Source organism: Gopherus flavomarginatus, chromosome 4, assembly GCF_025201925.1.
Source record: "Gopherus flavomarginatus isolate rGopFla2 chromosome 4, rGopFla2.mat.asm, whole genome shotgun sequence".
NCBI classification, from domain to species: domain Eukaryota; kingdom Metazoa; phylum Chordata; order Testudines; family Testudinidae; genus Gopherus; species Gopherus flavomarginatus.
This window is the reverse complement of record NC_066620.1, coordinates 162850958-162870575: the sequence shown is the minus strand read 5'-3', so window position 1 is coordinate 162870575 and position 19618 is coordinate 162850958. Positions and strand designations below refer to the sequence as shown.

At 41.7% G+C, this 19618-nt stretch overlaps 1 protein-coding gene across 1 annotated transcript in view; it reads left to right on the top strand.

Moving 5' to 3' along the window:
* ADGRB3 (adhesion G protein-coupled receptor B3) overlaps positions 1 to 19618 on the top strand; it is a 636306-nt gene that overhangs the window by 347876 nt on the left and 268812 nt on the right. Inside the window, exons 11-12 of the mRNA XM_050951631.1 lie at positions 32 to 100; positions 4571 to 4679. Of these exons, the coding sequence (XP_050807588.1) occupies positions 32 to 100; positions 4571 to 4679 (178 nt within the window). The remainder of the gene's footprint in view (positions 1 to 31; positions 101 to 4570; positions 4680 to 19618) is intronic.

Genomic DNA, 19618 nt, shown 5'->3' with positions numbered 1-19618 from the left:
ACTTTGATTCTTTTTTATTTCAATTTTGCAGAACTTCTTTCAAATAGTTAGTAATCTGCTTGATGAAGAGAACAAAGAGAAATGGGAAGACGCACAGCAGGTAAGATTTGCCTCTGTTGCTATTTAGTTTCAAAAATTACCAAAGTGGAGTTTTACATTTTGCCCTAAATATGCTCAGTAGTACTCCCAAATCCTGTCCTAATTATTTATGTATTTATTTAGGGCTATCAAGGGATTAAAAAATAATTGTGATTAATCACACAATTGTTCATGCTGTTAAACAATAACAGAATACCATTTATTTCAATAGTTTTGGATGTTTTCTACATTTTGAAATATATTGATTTCAATTACAATACAGAATACAAAGTGTACAATCCTCACTTTTTATATTCATTTTTATTACAAATATTTGCACTGTAAAAAACAAAATAAATAGTATTTTACAATTCACCTTATACAAGTACTGTAGTGCAATCTCTTTATCATGAAAGTGGAAAGTATAAATGTCGAATTATGTACAAAAATAACTGCATTCAAAAATAAAATAATGTAAAACTTTAGAGCCTACAAGCCCAATTAGTCTTACCTCTTGTTCACCCAATTGCTCAGACAAACAAGTTTGTTTACATTTGTAGGAGATAATGTTGCCTGCTTCTTGTTTACAACATCACCTGAAAGGTGTTTCCGTGGCACTGTTGTAGCTTCCATTGCAAGATATTTACATGCCAGATGCGCTAAAAATTCATGTCTCTTGATTCTTCAACCACCATTCCAGAGGACATGCGTCCATGCTGATGATGGGTTCTGTTCAATAACAATCTATTGCAGTGCAGACCAATGCATGTTAATTTTCATCATCTGAGTCAGATGTCACCAGCAGAAGATTGATTTTCTTTTTTAGTGGTTTGGGTTCTGTAGTTTCCGCATCAGAATGTTGCTCTTTTAAGACTCCTGAAAGCATGCTCCATATCAAATTCCTCTCAGATTTTGGAAGGCACTTCAGATTCTTAAATCTTGGATAGTGTGCTGTAGCTATCTTTAGAAATCTCACATTGGTACCTTCTTTGCATTTTGTCAAATCTGCAGAGAAAGTGTTCTTAGAATGAACATGTGCTAGTTCATCATCCAAGACTGCTATAACATGAACTATATGGCAGAATGTGAATAAAACAGAGTAGGAGACATACAATTTCTCCCCCAAGGAGTTCAGTCACAAATTTAATGAACACATTTTCTTTTAACGAGTGTCATCAGCATGGAAGCATCTCTTTTGGAAGGACGGCTGAAGCATGAAGAGGCATATGAATCTTTAGTGCATCTGGCATGTAAATATCTTGTGACGTCAACTACAACAGTGCCATGTGAATGCCTGTTCTCACTTTCAGGTGACATTGTAATTAAGAAGTGGGCAGCATTATCTGCATAAATATAAACAAACTTGTTTCTCTTAGCAATTGGCTGAAGAAGAAGTAGGACTGAGTGGACTAGTAGGCTCTAAAGTTTTACATTTGTTTGTTTTTGAGTTCAGTTATATAACCAAAAAATACCCTACATTTGGTTCCACTTACATGATAAAGAGATTGCACTACAGTAACTTGTATGAGGTGAATTGAAAAATACTATTTGTTTTGTTTATCATTTTTACAGTGCAAATATTTGCAATAGAAAATAATACAAAGTGAGCACTGTACACTTTATATTCTGTGTTGTAATTGCAATCAATATACTGGATAAAGTAGAAAAATATCCAAACATAGTTAATAAATTTCCGTTGGTATTCTATTGTTTAACAGTGAGATTAATCATGATTATTTTTTAATGGTAATTAATTTTTTGAGTTAATCATGTGAGTTAACTGCAATTAATCAACAGCCCTAATTTATTTGTTTATTTTTGAGGCAGTGCTGAGTCCTTGTTTCAGGTTTATTGTAGTTTTATTTTTATTTTCATCAAACATTCATCAGATTTGTCCTTTTTATGGAATGAAAACGTGCTAAGGTACAGTTAAAAATAAAATAATATTTTGTGAGACAGAAACAAAAGCATCTGAAACTAATAAATCCTGTGCAAAAGTATTTTAAAGTTCTTATACTAAGCTCATCACAGCAAATAATCATGAAAAACGCATGCATATTTCATTATATGAGATGAATATTTCACTTAGTATACAGAGCATTAACTAGCTGAAAGTGCTAGAGAGAGAATTCTTTTTCCAGCGCTAAGCAATCTGATTCTGTGTTCTTTCTAAAGACTACAGAGTTAAGATTTGCAAACCAAGGGAATTTTCACCATTTTTTCCTGCCAGCTTGCATAAGATGATTTGTTTTGAGCAAACTGCATTTGTACACTACTTTGGATCCCTGAGATTGTGCTCTGCATTCTTCTTTCTGGTAGAAGGAAAGTCTCATTCACTATCAATAAATTGCTGACTTTCTATCAGAATACAGATGCAGCAGCTCAACATCGTTTTTCTAGATTAATTGCCAGCATCAGAAACCATTAATTATGGATTATATAGAATACAAATATACATCACCCACTTTAATACATGCCTTTTGTTAAGAGCTGATGTACAGTGCTTCACAGCAGGGCTGCCCGGGGAGGGGGCAAGTGGGGCAATTTGCCCCAGGCCCTTGGCCCTGCAGGGGCCCCCACAAGAGTTTTTCGGGGCCCTGGAGCAGGGTCCTTCACTCGCTACGGGAGCCCTGGAAAACTCTCGCGGGGTCCAGGCCCTGTGAGCTTCTTCCGCTCCAGGTCTTCGGCAGCAATTCGGTGGCGGGGAGTCCTTCCACTCCAGGACCTGCCACCGAAGTGCCGGGTCTTCGGGGCACTTCAGCGGCAGGCCCAGAGCAGAAGGACCCCCCGCTGCCAAATTATGGACAAAGCAGGGGCCCCCCACCGCTGAAGACCCCAGGCCTCCTAAATCCTCTGTGCGGCCCTGCTTCATAGAGGACACCATTTGCGGTCTACAACAATAATTTTTTATTGGACCTGCAAAACTCAGAAATTATGCTACATATTCTTTATCGCCATCTACTGGCACTTTATGTATTAACTACATACTTTACATATACACAGATATAGAGCACCGATGTAACGCCTATGGCTCAATGGTTTCTCCTGCGGTTATTTACTGTGAAATTCTAACTGTAGTAAATACTGACAACAGACTCTTTTGATTGAAATGCAGCCTTCTTACTCAGTCCAGGAACATGTACTGCTTGTTTGGTGTGTGGATAATATTGATACTAAAACATTTGTTACCTTACAAGAAGTCATTAGAAAAATAAATTTTAAATTTGCATCACTCAGGGCAGTGTTTGCACCTTGCCAGGATCTTGAACACCACAATTAATTAGTGTAAAAGAAAATAGGTTGTTGCTGCCCAAATCTTTAGTATAAGAGCCGGCATAGACTACAGAACAGAGCATGCAATTGGCCACCTTGGTCTGAGAGGCTCTGGAGCTAGACACATCAAACCATAGGAAGGAACAGTATTGGATGTTAGGACTTTTTGTCTCCAAAAGCAACACATGCTTATTAATAAAGAGAGTGGCTGTATTCCCAAATGCAGAACAGTATACAGTGAATATCATTTACATTTTGTATTTTGACCATCCCTTATATATAAGGACAAAAAATGTATTGTGTGTAGCAGGATATTCATTTTTTAAAAATAAATAAATGTTTATTTTACAGGAAATTATCCCTTGTCCATGACAGATAGTAATCCTTTCAATGATTTACTGATGTATATGTTACAAAAGATATCAGTTTATCCACTAAATGTCTTAATAAATGTAACAGTTTCTAATCTCTTGATACTATTGCATAATGAATACATATTTTTTGTCCTAATGCCCTCTCAGGACCATTAAAATGAAATATGTTTTCTTGTAAATGGACTAGCCATTTACCATTTGGCAATTATATAAGGGTGCAATTCTGCTGTTGGAGAGATCAATATGGATGCCTTTAGTTTACTCCTTTATCTCTGTGCTAGCACTAATAATAATGTTAAAAATGAATACACACAGATTCAAGAATGTATTTTATAGTTAAACACTGTTTCAAAGCAACAAAGATGATAACAATCTGCAAAGAACTAAGGGCCAAATTTAGCCTTCATATACATACACAACTCCTATCAACATTGTTGGAGGTTGCCTTCACAGATTTGAAGGCAAAATTCGGTCTACATTTGTTTCTGGAATATTACTCTGAAATACAATAACCGTTACTGAGGGCTGTGGAGAGCAAAGAATTTGAATCTTTTTCTGTTAAGTGCATTAATTTAAGGGCAAACATACCACAGTTCTTGGGCAAAGCTGATTTTGAATGATATTGTGAGAGATCATGTCTGCTCACCTGGAGATAAATGACACATTGAAGACTAAAACATATTGTTTTACTATAACATAAAACTTTTGACATTAAAACATGATGAGTATAATTTAGCTGTTGAATGTCCCCGCTCATTTTATTGTACTTGGTTAGTATTTTCTGTGAATGATACAGAGTTTGTGAAGGTCTTGCAGTTATTGTGTATCTGACCTTCATTTATTAGATCTATCCAGGATCAGTGGAGCTAATGCAGGTGATTGAAGATTTTATACACATTGTTGGAATGGGGATGATGGACTTTCAGAATTCATACCTAATGACTGGAAATGTAGGTAAGAAATAGGAATTTCTTTTATCAAATATTTGAAAATCAAAACGTGCAAGTATGTACTTTATACCTGCTGTCTATATGATTGGGATCCTTTTCTAAACTTGTTTTGGTGTTTGGTCATCTATTGTCTAGTTTACTAGTCTATTTCAAAGTGAATGTGTGAGCAGAGAATCTTCTACTTTCTCATCTCTCACAACCTGAATATAAAGCTTAAATCCTAAATAAAATCCAAAAAGTAGTCCATGTTATGCTATGCATATACTAGAAGCCTGCCAGTATACACAAGGATTCAAATAGCAATTTGAGACATGATAATTAATAATTTTAGTAATGTATATATTATTAATAATGTCTCAAATTGCTATTTGAATACTGTGTATACTGTATAATTTTAGTGTGCATATATATATTATGTATATATGTGTGCATAATGTATGTCTCAAATTGATATATATAAAATTAATATATCTACGCACATATATAATGTATGTGTATATATATATTGATTTTATATATATATCTCTACACATTGTGTTGAGATATATATATAATGTATGTGTGTATATATATTAATTATATATATACAATGTGTATATATATAATGTATGTGTGTATATATATATATCTATCAATTTGAGACATTATAATTAATAATTTTAGTGTGTGCGTGTATATATATATAATGAATTGCTTAATTCACTGGATAAATGTTGATTTTGTTGACAATATTTCTACTAATTTTTCATTTGCCCATAGACCTTATTGTGCACATTGTAGTATGATAGTAATCAGTCTCAGCAAATACTATTGATAAAACCTACACATCAGTTGTCATTATAAAACAAAATCATTTAAAAGTTTGGTTACTTAGGTTTTCAGTTTTTCTCTGTGTGTGTGTGTATTCAAAATTTTGTTTTGATTTACTTATTAAAAGACTTGTTAGAGCAACTGTACAGCATTCATAATGCCAGTGGTGAAGACTGAGACAATATAATAAAATAACATTCAGAACATATGAAAGATGTCATCACCCCGGACTCAACCTATTAGATGCTGTAATTATCTCTGAAGTATCACTTCATCTAGGGCATGGAGTACTAATGTGTTTGAAATGACCCAGACTATAAGGCAATTTTGAGTATTTCATCTTGTTGCCATAATTTGCAGTGACTACTATCAAAGTGTCTGGAGTGGCTCATGAATATGGGTGCCAACCTCCAGGCAGACTATCACAAATCAGGGCATAAACCCTAAACTGGTTTTATAATTAGATTTCACCAACCAAGAATCAAGCACTGTAATAGCCTTAAGATGGAGTCACAGACAGTCCACCTTGGCCACTCTGGCTATCTTTCCACCCAAGAAAACCTGCCTTTGTGATAGATGGTACCTTGCACCAAAATCACAATAAAATTCCGGTTACTTCCAGTCCCAAAGGATCAGTGACTTACCCCAGGTCAAGTGCACCCTAGTTCTTACACCAAAGACAATGCTTGAAGCCAATCCTTTAATAAACTAACTAAAGGTTTATTAACTAGGAAAAAGAAACAGAGTTATTTACAAGGTTAAAACAGGTAAACATATACAAACAAATAAGTTACAGTCTTAGGTTCCAAATAGCAATAGAAGCCGCTGTCATGTGCAAGCTTTATATGTCCTTCAGGGATAACCAAAGCTGAGCAGTTTAGGGATCCTTGCTTAACCTTAGAAATATTGCCCTTTCTGATTTCCAAGTAGCATAGTGATATCGTTCCTTCTGGTCAGGGGGTTTTATTCCCTTCCTTCAGAGTTCAAACTGTGATGGGGTGATGGGATGGTTATGTTCACATCCTCTCTTCATGGGTTTGGGTGTGGGCGGGGGAGCAATCAACAGACTCTTTTGTCCATTGATGTTCCATAATGGTTTGCCTGTTATCTATAGGCCTTCTTTTGTTGGGCAGGAGATGATATCTCTTCTGGTAAACTAGTATCTCACACTTGGCAATCCTTTTGGGAGGGAGGGATAGTTCAGTGGTTTGAGCATTGACTTATCAAACCCAGGGTTGTGAGTTCAGCCCTTGAAGGGGCCACTTAGGGATCTGAGGCAAAAATCAGTACTTGATCCTGCTAATGAAGGCAGTGGGCTGGACTCAATGATTTTTCAAGGTCCTTCCAGTTCTAGGAGATAAAAATAATTAGAGATATTCCTATTTATTTATTTTTTTTAAGTTGGATATTAGGAAAAACTTTTTCACTCAGAGAGTGGTGAAGCACTGGAATGGGTTACCTAGGGAGGTGGTGGAATCTCCTTCCTTACAGGTTTTTAAGATCAGGCTTGACAAAGCCCTGGCTGGGATGATTTAGTTGGGAATTGGTCCTGCTTTGAGCAGGGGGTTGGACTAGATGACCTCCTGAGGTCTCTTCCAGCCCTGATATTCAATGATTCTATCCTGACTCTGAGGGGTTTCAGTTTCACAGCAAACAATGTTATCATTACAAAGCAAATACTTAGGGTATGGCTACACTTAGGCCATGGCTACACTTACAGTTTTGCAGCGCTGGTAGTTACAGCTGTGTTCGTACAGCTGTGTAGGGCCAGCGCTGCAGTGTGGCCACACTGACAGCTACCAGCGCTGCAGTGTGGCCACATTTGCAGCACTTGCAGCGCTGTTGGGAGTGGTGCATTGTGGGCAGCTATCCCAGCATTCAAGTGGCTGCAATGTGCTTTTCAAAAGAGGGGGGTGGGGTGGAATGTGACAGGGAGCATGGAGGAGACAGACAGAATGGATTTTTGGAGTTGACACTGTTCTCAGCTCCCTGACTTGCAAGTTCTAAGGACTGTGCCTACCTTCAATCATTTTAAAAGTTCTAACTCCCTTCCCCCACTCCTCTCTCATTCACTAAATGCAAATTATGTACTGCTAAATACCCGTCAGACCAGATCAGCAACTGCTCAACACGGACTTCCCCCTCCCTGCCTGCCGTGTGAGCGTGCTGTTTCTCTCTTCAAGCAAACAGCTGTGAACATTCCAAAGTAATTCCCCTGCCTGCCTCCACTCGCTCAGCAAACAGGAGCTGTGTTTGTTTTTTTAAATAAGCAGTTTGGCTGAACTCCGAGCTCTCCCTTTCTTCCGGTTTGTTGTGGACAGGAATTCTGGGATACCTCCTTATAGCCCAGAGGTCAATAAAAGCGTTGGTGGGCGTCCACACTTGCTGACCAGCGCTGGATCACCAGCGCTGGAATCCCTACACCCGAGGCTCGACCGGGTGTACAGCCAGCGCTGCAACCAGGGAGTTGCAGCGCTGGCCGTGCTTTGCAAGTGTGGCCACATCCTAAGTTGCAGCGCTGTAACCCCCTCACCAGCGCTGCAACTCTCTAGTGTAGCCAAGCCCTTACAGTTGTACAGCGCTGGGAGTTACAGCTGTCTTCGTACAGCTGTGTAGGGAAAGCGCTGCAGTGTGGCCACACTGACAGCTACCAGCGCTGCAGTGTGGCCACATTTGCAGCATTTGCAGCACTGTTGGGAGTGGTGTATTGTGGGCAGCTATCCCAGCGTTCAAGTGGCTGCAACGTGCTTTTCAAAAGAGGGGGGTGAGGGGGGACGTGGGGGAGAGAGAGAGAATGGATTTTTATCTGTCAGCTCCCTGCCTTGCAAGTTCTAAGGACTGGAACATAACATCACCAACCTGCAATCAATTTAAAAGTTTCGAGCCCTTCCCCCACCCCTCTCTTATTCACTAAATGCAAATTATGCACTCCTAAATAGCCCTCAGACCACATAAGCAGCTGCTCAACACAGACTCCCTCCTCCCCCTCTGCCGTGTGACTTCTCTCTTCAAGCAAACAGCTGTGAACCTTCCAAAGCAATTCCCCTGCCTGCCTCCACTCGCTCCAGCAAACAGGAGCTGTGTTTGTTTTTTTGATAAGCAGCTCGGGGGAGCTCAGAGTTCAGCCATTCTTCCGGTTTGTTGTGAGCAAGCATTCTGGGATACCTCCTAATACCCTGGAGGCCAATAACAGCACTTTTGGTGGCCACACTTGATGAGCAACACTGCATCACCAGCGCTGCAATTGTTACACCCAAGCAGACCAGGTGTACAGCCAGCTCTGCAGCCAGGGAGTTGCAGCGCTGGATGTGCCTTGCAGGTGTGGACAGTTACTAAGTTGCAGTGCTGCAAACCCACCACCAGCACTGCAACTCTCCAGTGTAGCCAGGCCCTTAGGGCTTATCTTCACAGGCACTTTACAGCACTGCAACTTGCTCACTCAGGGGTGTGTACCTGTTGGGTTCCAGGAACACTCAGGGGTGTGTACTATTGGGTTTCTGGGAATTGGGCAGGCAGACGCCCGCCCACTGCTAAAGGATCTCCCCCAAGCCTAAGGGGAGGACCCACAGGACCTCAGAACCCCACTGATTCTGGGGGACAACTAATAAAAGAACAGGGACAGGCGTGCGGTCAAAGGGTCATCAGAAGGGAGCCTGACGGGGACACCGAGCAGAGAACCCCAGACAGCGCCCACTGCTCCTCGAACTCAGGGGTGTGTATCTATTGGCTATCCGGGAAGTGGGCGGGTGGAAGCCCGCCCACTGCTAAAGGATCCCCACCCCCAAGCCTAATGGGAGGACCCACAGGACCTCAGAACCCCACTGATTTCGGGGGACAACTAATAAAAGAACAGGGACAGGAGTGAGGTCAAAGGGGCATAAGAAGGGAGCCTGATGGGGACACGAGCAGAGACCCCCGAACAGCGCCCACTGCTCCTTGAACTCAGGAGTGTGTAGCGGGATGGTTACCTGCTCCTGCCCTTTGGGGCTTAAAACAGCCCAGGAGAGGGCTGTGGCTGGGGCAAGAAGGGCTTAAAAGCTGCAGCTCTAGAAGCTAGGCTGATTGGGGAAGCGGCCGCAGCTGGGCCACACCCTAATCAGGCCACAGCTGTATAAAGAGACCCAGGAAGCCAGGAGCAAACAGTGTCCTGCTGCCTGTAGAGGGAGAAGGGCCTGGCTGCAGGGAGCTAGAGACAAAGGACCAGAGTGGAGCAAGGCTAGGGACAACTTAGGGAGCTCCAGCTTGGAAAGCCCCAGGCTGTGGCCTAGCATTGGGCCAACAGGCACTGGAGGTTGCAGGAGGCAGCCCCAAGGGTAGGCAAAGGCAGCAGGTTGAAACCCCTTTGCCTCTGATGAGTGGCTGATACTGCAGTTTGCCCCAGTGAATGGGGGCTAGATGGAGACTAGGCAGTAGCCAAAACTGAAGCAAAGTGGGGATAGTGGGTTGGGGGTTCCCCAGGGAGGGGATACCCAGATTGGTGGGGTACTGCCAGGGGGTAGCACTCCAGTTAAAAGGGCACCGGGGTCCAGGGAGGGACATGGGGACCAGAAGACAGGTGGATCACTAGCCTGCAGAGGGCACTCCTGGCTGGAAAGAGAGGTAATTCCCGAGGACAACCAGCAGGAGGCGCCTCAGGGTGAGTCCGCATGTCTACAGGGTGTGAAAAAACACTCCCCTGAATGCTGCAAGTTTCAGTGCTCTAAAGCGCCAGTGTAGACGGTGCACCAGTGGTGGTAACTATTCCCCTAGCTACTGGTTTAACGTTGCAAGTGTGGTGATTTAACGTTGCAGCAGCGCTTTAACATTGCTAGTGAAGGCATGCCCTTAAATATTACCTTATATCATGGTGTAGACTTATAATAAGTCTAATGCAATGCACAAGCCATGAAGTCCAAACATTTGAACTAATTCTTATAAACTTAACGTGAATGTTAACTAGAAGTGTGTGGTTGGAGGGGGATTTATTTCAGTATTGAAGCAGGTTATCTCTGGATAAAATAAAATCCCTTCTGACCCCATGCCCTTAGTTGTCACCTACCACCCTACACAGGAACCCATAACAGATACCACCAAACAGCTATAACCCAAACTCAGTGAGGACCCCATCCTGAAAAAAATCTTTCCTGAACCCCCTTCTCTGGCCTTTTAACAGCCCCCCAACCTTTCCAAGCTCATCATCAGAAGCAAGCACCCCACAGACCAGGACACACCAACTCAAAGTGGTACCAGAACCTTCCAGAACAACAGATGCAAAACCTGCAGACCTTCACTGCTACAATGCCTCCCACCCCATCACACACCTTTCAAGATCTATGGGTCCTACACACACCTATCACAACAGGTGGTGTACCTTGCCCAGTGCACCAAATGCCCCTTTAGCAACTATGTAGATGAAACCATACAATCACTATCCTTTCTAATAAATTCACACAGGAAAAGATAAAATACAAAAACACTGCATAGTGATCACTTCTATCTCTGACATATCAGTCCTCATCCTCAAAGAAATCATGCACAACAGTTTGAAAAGACAAGCTTAAATTCATAACTTTGCTAGACACTAAAAACAACCCATCCAGCTGCTTCCCCCCACTTCCTTTCATCCTTGTGACTGGAGAGGTTTTAATGGGCCACTTCACCTTGAATGGTCCCTTGAAATATGTGTTAACTATTTATGCTAAACAGTCTCCTCCACCTTGTAATTAGCTGTGACTTTCTGAGACCATGTCTACACTATAAAATTATGTTGACCTAACTTATATCAGCATAAGCCACCACAAGTTATTAAATTGCTTTTGTGTGTGCACAATTTGCTCTGTGTGTCAGCGGTGTGTGTCCTCACTAGGAGCACTTGTATCAATAGTATTGTCAATGTGGACATTGTGGGATGGCTTCTGAAACCCAGTAAAAGTCTAGGTAAGCAAAGGAGTGTCTACACAGATAGTGTGGACCTAATTACATCTACCATTTCTCTTCACTGCTCGGGGAGGTGCTGTTACTAAATCAGCATAGAGAGGCTCTTATGTCAGTGGAAGCCACATTTAAATGAAAACAGTTTCACAGCTAGACTGACACAAGGCAACTTACATCAACATAACCATGTAGTGTAGACCAGGTCTAAGTAAGTTTCCCAGATCTGAAGAAGAGCTCTTGTAAGCTTGAAAGTTTGTCTCTCTTACCAACAGAAGTTGGTCCAATAAAATATATTACGTCACCCACCTTGTCTCATCAGAATGTCAATCTCTTTTAAAGTGAGGCAGTAGAACTGGTCAGAAGACACTATGATTGAAGAATTACTTGATTTTGAAAACACCGTACAACATGTTCAAAACATTGCTAATGAAGAACCAAATTTATAACCAGAATAAGTATACTGGCGTGCTGTTAAAAATATTTGATATGTTATTCCGATATTCTTGATTCCTGACCAATATAAATCACTACCTTGATGAACAGCACTATTTGATAATATTTGTTGAATAATTTAACCAGACAATGACAGGGCAGGTCTACAGGTCTACTGTAGCGTGTGTGGTGGAGATGCTCTATGCTGATAGGAGAGTGCTGTCCGGTCGGCATAATTACTCCATCTCCGTGAGAGGCAGAAGCTATGTCAGCGGGACATCATCTGCTGACATGGCACCACTGTAACTTGTATTGCTCGGGAAAGGGGAGTCTTTTTCATACCCCTGAACAACGTAAAGTAGATTGACTTAGCAATATTGTAAACCCGTCCATATTTTATTAAATTATTCATTAAATATTTCTTAAAATAATTTGCCCAGCTTGAGAATTGGATGAACCCTAGAACTGCAAACAATCAATGATGTAAGGCATAGTCTTGTATTGTGGAAGTTCTAGGGAAAGCATCAGAAGGTACTCTCTGTGCCTCAGAATGTTTAAAATGTTAAATAATGTAATAGTTTGTTGCTGTTAATGAGTGTCATGTTGGCAGGAGTGGTGGTGTTTAATATTTGTGTTATGGTACTACCTAAAGCCCCAAATCAGGAGGTATTGTTATTATTTATCATTTGTATTGCCATAGCACCTAGGAGCCCTAGTCCTGGACCAGGTATCAGGACCCTGTATGCTAGGCCATATAGAGGGGGGAAAAAAAAGACATTTCCTGCCCCAGAGAGTGTGTTTGAAACCATTTTTATGGCAAAATCAAAGATTTGTTGATTAACACAGCATAGCCCATACCTTTCGGCATGTTTGACTGCAGCCCAATCCATTTGTGCTCAAAAGAGTGACTATAAAAATGACATGTAGGGATCCTGTGTATATAACTTCTACATCTTCCCATTTGATATGGGGATGTAGCAACCTGAACCAGAAATTGTGGGGTACACTAGCTACTCATGTAACTGCATAAATTTAGCAGTTTTCCTTGGATCATCCTCCGCCCTCTCACACCTAATGTTTTTTAAACCCATAGAACTAGAGTCTTACTTAGACTATGTGCCCAGGCAAGCAAGTGAAAGGGATTAAGAAAAGTAAGAGAAACTTATAGACCTATGCTGGCTACCTGGGCCTTGGGTCCTGGCACATTGAAACAAAAGGGTTATCCACCTACATTTTCTCTCGCTGGACCCAGATGGCAAGGAAGGACAGGAAATGGGCACAGTCTTGGCTCCACTACCTCTGCTCACTGGTCACAGTAGTTGAGCTGGTGTGGAATGAGGAGGGAGAAATTGATTGCTATTATAGTCTGTCTGTAAATTACTACCCCCTGCAAAAACAAGGACGGGGTGATCTCTGAGTCACAATGCCTTCCAGGGTTATTTCTGTTTTAGTTAATCTTGCACATCACCTCTTGCTCAGGGCTGTTCCTAAACTCAAGTTAATTAAGGCCTCTGGCTGCTGCAGCAATACAAATAAATAATAATTTTAAAAAATGCAGGCAGCTTCCACTGCCAGTCCTCCAAACTCACCCTGGCATCTGTGGGTACGTCTACCCTTTGAGCTGTAAATGTAAATTCCAGCTTGAGGAGACATACACATGCTAGCTTTAATCAAGCTACTGTGCTAAAAAATAGAATGTAGCCACACTGGTGCGAATAACAGAAGGGACTGCTTGCCCCTAGTATGTATCTAGCATCTTGGACAGGTAAGTGCTTGGGGCAGCTAGCCCCTCCCACCAGCACAGCAACATTCTATTTTTAGCATGCTAGCTTGATTAGGTAGTCTCCTTCTGCTAGAATTTACACCTCCAGCTCAAAATGTAGCTACAACCTAAGAATCAAGTTGGGTTTTTCCTTTTTGCACCAGTAATAAAGGTTAGTCCCACCAAATTCTGTTCTTGATTAAACTGTACAATCCCACTGTCCCCAAATTATACCCTCAGTGCAACACAGTTGCCTTCATTGGAGTTACACAAGCGTGACTGATTGACCATGTAATTGGAATGTAATTTTTTTGCAATTACATCAGAAGTAATACATCCAGCTCATGCCCTCTTAGCTGTATAAACTCTGTAGTGCTAACTAGCATAAAAAGTAGTAAAAGTTATTTTTTGTCGCAAAAGTAAGCAAATATGTTGAATACAGGAAGCAGATCTGTGCAGAAAGAAGAGGCCATTTTTACACATAATTAATAGAGCAGAACTGCACTATACTTATTTTCATGTTCTGTTTTGTAAAAACTGAATATAATAATTTTCAATCCCCTGCAACACTTCATGCATCCATTCAGAAACCCTTTTCACATAAACATGAAAAACAAAATTCAGTACTTACGATGAGCTGCTTCTTTTTCTGATGTGCTGCAGAATAGAAAGATTCCAGTTCTGTAGCAAATTTCACAGCCTCAGAAGTGTCCTTGGTTTTCATTCACTGATTTTAATTTGCATTTCCGCATCTAGTTGAACAGAAGTAAACTGATCCATAGACCATTTATCCTGGGCGTCCACACTTGTAATCAAGTTTGACAGATATGCCAATCTCCTCAGATCTTCTGCAGATGGAGTGTCATTTTCCTTACTAATCCTTTGGTGATCTCTGTATAACTCAGAGTAAATGCTTATTCTGAACCACACATCAAAGTGTGGTTATAAATCAAAAAAAATCCACTCTCTTTTCCAGGACCAAATTTTGCAGCACAGACCAGGTCCATTCACACTACAGCTTGCCCCACTCCTTCTCTATTCTTCTCTCAAACAAAGGAGGAGTTGCTGGAACAAACTGAAAAATTAAATAGCAACAAGTCACCAGAACCAATAGTTTTCCATCAAGAGTTCTGAAGGAACTTAATAATGTGGCTGAGCTGCTAACAAAAAAATCTTCAATTTCATTAAAATCAACTGCTGGACTGGAGGATTGGGGTGCAGCAAGTGTTGGACTTGTCTTTAAAAACTGATCAGCTGGATCTGGAAATTATGGAACAGTGAGATTTACTTCAGAACCAAGAAAAATGCTTCAAACAGTAATGAAAAATAGACACTTGTATAGAAAGACAGATCAGGATTGTTCTGTAAAGGAATCTTGGATATCTTATCTGAACTAGATTTATTTAAGTGTAGCAGCAAAGGGATGGTTAAAAGAAAACTGGCTGACCAAATGTACTTCTTTGTAGTGTTGTTGTACCTATGTTTGTCCCCGGATATTAGAGAGACAAGATGGGTGAGGTTATATTTTTTATTGGCCCAACTTCCTTTGCTGAAACAGATAAGTGCTCTGTGTAGCTTGAAAGCTTGTCTCTGTCACAACAGAAGCTGGTCCAATAAAAGATGTTACCTCACCTATCTTGTCTAAAATTTCCTTGAACTTTCAGTAAAGTCCTTTGCAAAATGCTATTAAGCAGTGTTTCTCAAACTGGGGCTGCCACTTGTGTAGGGAAAGCCCCTGGCGGGCTGGGCCGGTTTGTTTACCTGCCCAGTCCGCAGGTCTGGCTGATCACGGCTCTCCCTGGCTGCAGTTCACTGCTCCAGGCCAATGGGAGCTGCTGGAAGCGGTGCGGGCCAAGGGACATACTGGCTGCCGCTTCCAGCAGCTCCCATTGGCCTGAAGCAGCAAACCGCAGCCAGGGAAAGCCACAATCGGCCGGACCTGTGGATGCGGCAGGTAAACAAACCGGCCCGGCCCACCAGGGGCTTCCCCTACACAAGCGGCATTCCAAGTTTGGGAAACACTGACATAGAGAATCAGGATAATCCTTACTTATCTATATTTATTTACAATATCACCTTGGCTCTTATTAACGCTTTGAACTATTTCTCTTTAGCAAAAACTGCATAATCAGCAGAAAAATGTGCATAATATTTGTGGATCTCCAGCACCTGCTCAGGTCTTGGGTAAAATCTTGGGAGTTTTGCCATTGACTTCAGTGGAGTCAAGATTTCGCCTAAGGTTTAAGTTTCAGCCAAATATCTCTCATACATAATCTGTTGCCTTGCCGTGAGAAGTCTCACTCCTCACTTGTGCTGTACAGGAGGAGAATGTGGAAGCAAAGGTAATGTTAAGCCTCCTTTCTTCTCCTTCTGATCCTGTGCCTAGCTAGGGGTCAAGCTGGCCCATAGCACAGTTAGTGGTGTAGTTTAAGAGTTATTCTAACTTATGCCAGCTTGTGATGGTGTGTAAGGCCTTTACTCTGATAAAGATCATTGCCATGTGAGCCAATCTGGCCCCCTCTGGCCTCCAGAAGTCCCTTGTCTTTCCCATCCATACACCCTTTACATCCTGGAGGTCAGGAGGGTCTGGCATAGACCAGGTTACACTAGCTTAACATCAGCTGAGGATTCCTCTATGCAACCAGTTAGGTTTTAGGTCTCATTGCATCATTCCAAAAGGCTCTTCTCCCTCCAACCAGTTCTATAGTTATCTCTTCTCTCCCCTCCCTCTCTGTGCCCATATCCATGAAGTTTCCTGTCAGGTACCAGCCGACAGGTCTGGTAACCTCCTGGTCCTCTGGAATGCCTATTCTATGGCTATTCAGTTTCATATAAGTCAGTTATCTGGGAAAACCACAGATTCATTCACAGCTAAGATGTTACCTTACCTGACATAATCTTCTAGAATACCTAATAAATAAAAGTCAGGGTGAATGACTCCACTCCTGGAGAGGCCTTGGGGTTAGCTGGCCATGTTGGTGCTAAACAGCCACAGCTGAGGGGTTGAGGGATTTCAGGATCGATTTAGACTTCCTTGGCCATGAACTTTACACCATGGATGCCCCTTGATACAACATTTGTTTCTAAATAGCTAGGTTAGTGATACTATATAACTGCTTATATGGCTCCTGGTGGCTATAGTATCTGAGTACCTAGTGCTAGTGAAAAACAAGAAGATGTAGTTCTACGGAGTTTCTAATACAAAGAGAGAGTGGATTCTGACCATCAGTCTCACTACTATTTCCAGTCCTTTCTGGCAACTGTTCTTCTTTCTGCGGAGTGTTTGTTTATCCTAATGGTGTCTGACCAGTCTTTCTGTTACACTGATATGAGATTTAGTGCTGTGTATCTTAACGTCAGCACTTCGGGGTTGTTCAGTCACATGCCATAAATAATGTACAGATCTATAAATGCACTAAAAAGCTGAGCAGCTTTTAGGAATCATTCTTGTGTTTTGGTCTATTTCTTGACAAATGGAGAAATAAAGTTATAAAACAACTAGGATGTTCATTTCTCTCTTCAATATATAAATTAATGGCCTGAAACTTTCAGTCAGAAAAACAACTTTGTTTTAGTTTTACTAGCACACATACTCTCACCTTTAGTTTGTAATAAAATTATTGACATATCCCTAAACTGAACCGTGGCAAAATAAAATAACAAGAGCCCTTTTGAGGTTAACAGGAATTCAACACGTATAATTTCAACAGTCTCCCTCAACAGAGAGAAAACTTGATCTGTCAAATAAATAGGAGTGAACTTGCTGCAGAACTGTTAGAAACAGCAACAAGTCTCTAATCATGTAAAATACTGGACTGCTACTGAGAGTGTTGGTGGCTGTCTTATACCCATCAATAAATGGTCATTTAAAAAATGAATCAACACTGGATAAACGCCACCCATAATTTTCACAAGATCAGGTGGATCAATTTTGTAGGAAAAACAGTTTCTGGCGCATCAGTGCACTGCTCATAGTTCTGAATAAGAGCAAAGATCAACAGATTAACTGCTTTCTTTGACATAAAAGGGGAGACATCAGATGGGGGCTATTTAAGCAGCTGAGGCTGAAGAACTATATTTAATAAGTGTGCTCACAATAACATTTTGGAGAATAAGCCCTGAAACCTGAGAAGTTTATCTACGCAAAGAATTAGTTATAAGCAAAATACATTTTTCTAAATTTGCATTTTGAAGTTTCAAACAGCTGTGAGACAGTCTAGGAAGTTATTTTAAATATTAGTAAGATCTGCTCATTGGGCCACCATTAGTGAGGATGCTGTAGTTTACCAAGGGGGGGAGGGATAGCTCAGTGGTTTGCACATTAGCCTGCTAAACCCAGGGTTGTGAGTTCAATCCTTGAAGGGAGGCGCTCTGGGGCAAAAATCAGCACTTGGTTTTGCTAGCAAATGCAGGGGGCTGGACTCAATGACCTTTCAAGGTCCCTTCCAGTTCTAAGAGATAGGTATATCTCCAATAATTAATTTTAAGTGGACAATGCAGAAAAAAAACCAAATTTGTATTTTCCTGGACAGAAGGAAAGTGTTTGGAGGATGGGTTGTGATTTAGATGGCCACTGCATTAAAGCAAGTCTTTATTGCTACCTCATTCCCTGTCAAGTAATCAGGGCAGATGGTTTCAGCTTCTTTGTTCTTCAACACCTTCTTTTCTCTTTGCTGTTTTGCATTGATATCTACCATGACAGCATCCAATGTTAGTCCCTTTGGGCTAGATTAGGCAAGATACTACTTTTGAATCTGCTCCTACTACTATTCCATGGACCAATAAACAAAATGCACATTGGCCTCAACCAGTGGGAGCGTTGGTTTAAGTTGCTGAATTTAGTGTGTGGGAGTAGGTTGATTTTGGTTGCCTGTGATACACAGTTCATACTAGATGATCCTTTCTTGCCTTAAACTCTGACTCTATAAAACTTTAATGGGTTTTGCACTGAGCTCATAATGAACAGATTTCCTATCCCCTTTTCACTTCTGTATTTAGACGGGTCACCAAAATAATTTATCCAAGGTTTATAGAATGAGGAGCAGCAGTCTCAAAGACTTGCTTGATCCCCTAAGTCAATGTTATATTACTAGGCTAGCCTACCCAAGTTAACACAAGTCCTACTAGCACAGGTAACAATACCAGTGAACACAGCAGTGCAGACTTCAGAGTGGGCTAGCTAGCCAAGTACATATCCAGGGTCCATGATGGGCTTGTAATACCCACGCTGAAGACCTTTATTTTTCTCCCCAGTCAGCCAGAGTATCCAGCAGGACTTATCCAGGAGAATTGTCCACATAATGGCTGCTGCACTGTTTGGACTCTTAGACCCATTCAGTGTCAATGGGCTGGTGGAGGTCTCTCCCCTGTGGGTGAGGCTTGTTGAAAATTAAGTATAATGGGCTCCCTTTTTCAGTTAAACTTGCCCATGTATCATCACACATTCCTTGAAGTTCCACCAGGTTGCAAAGTTCCAATGAAACAACAATGCTATGTCCACTCCTTATGGTGTAGACTAGTCCCAAAGGCCCCCAGTTGGAGGCCTCAGGGTTCTGCCACACCCATCCCAGGGAAGGAGCAGTGGAGAGGTCCTCCAAGCAGGCTAGAGTGGCTGTGGGGGAAGCAGCCAGTCAGGGCTCAGGAGGGCCATATAAAAGGAGCTGCAGAGCAGTAGTCAGTTGCTATTTGGAGTGGGAAAATAATGGACTGCAGACCTGGCTGCCTGGAAAAGCAGCAGGGCCCAGGAGAGCATTGAGGGAGCTCCTGGCTGGTTGCTAGGACTGAGTAGGGACTGAGCTTGGGGTGGGCTGCAGGAAGATAGTGTCTGTAGGGAAGCTCTGGGGAGACAGTCTCATGCCAGGGATGGACTAATTAAAGACCAAAGCCCAGGGAGGGAAAGAGAGAGAACAGGGATACTGAGATACAGTCCACCAGGGCCTATGCCGCAGAAAGGGTTTGTGCCGGTTAACATGCAGACAGTGTGACTCAGCCAGAGCACTGTGTCACTGACAGACCCAACTGAGAAC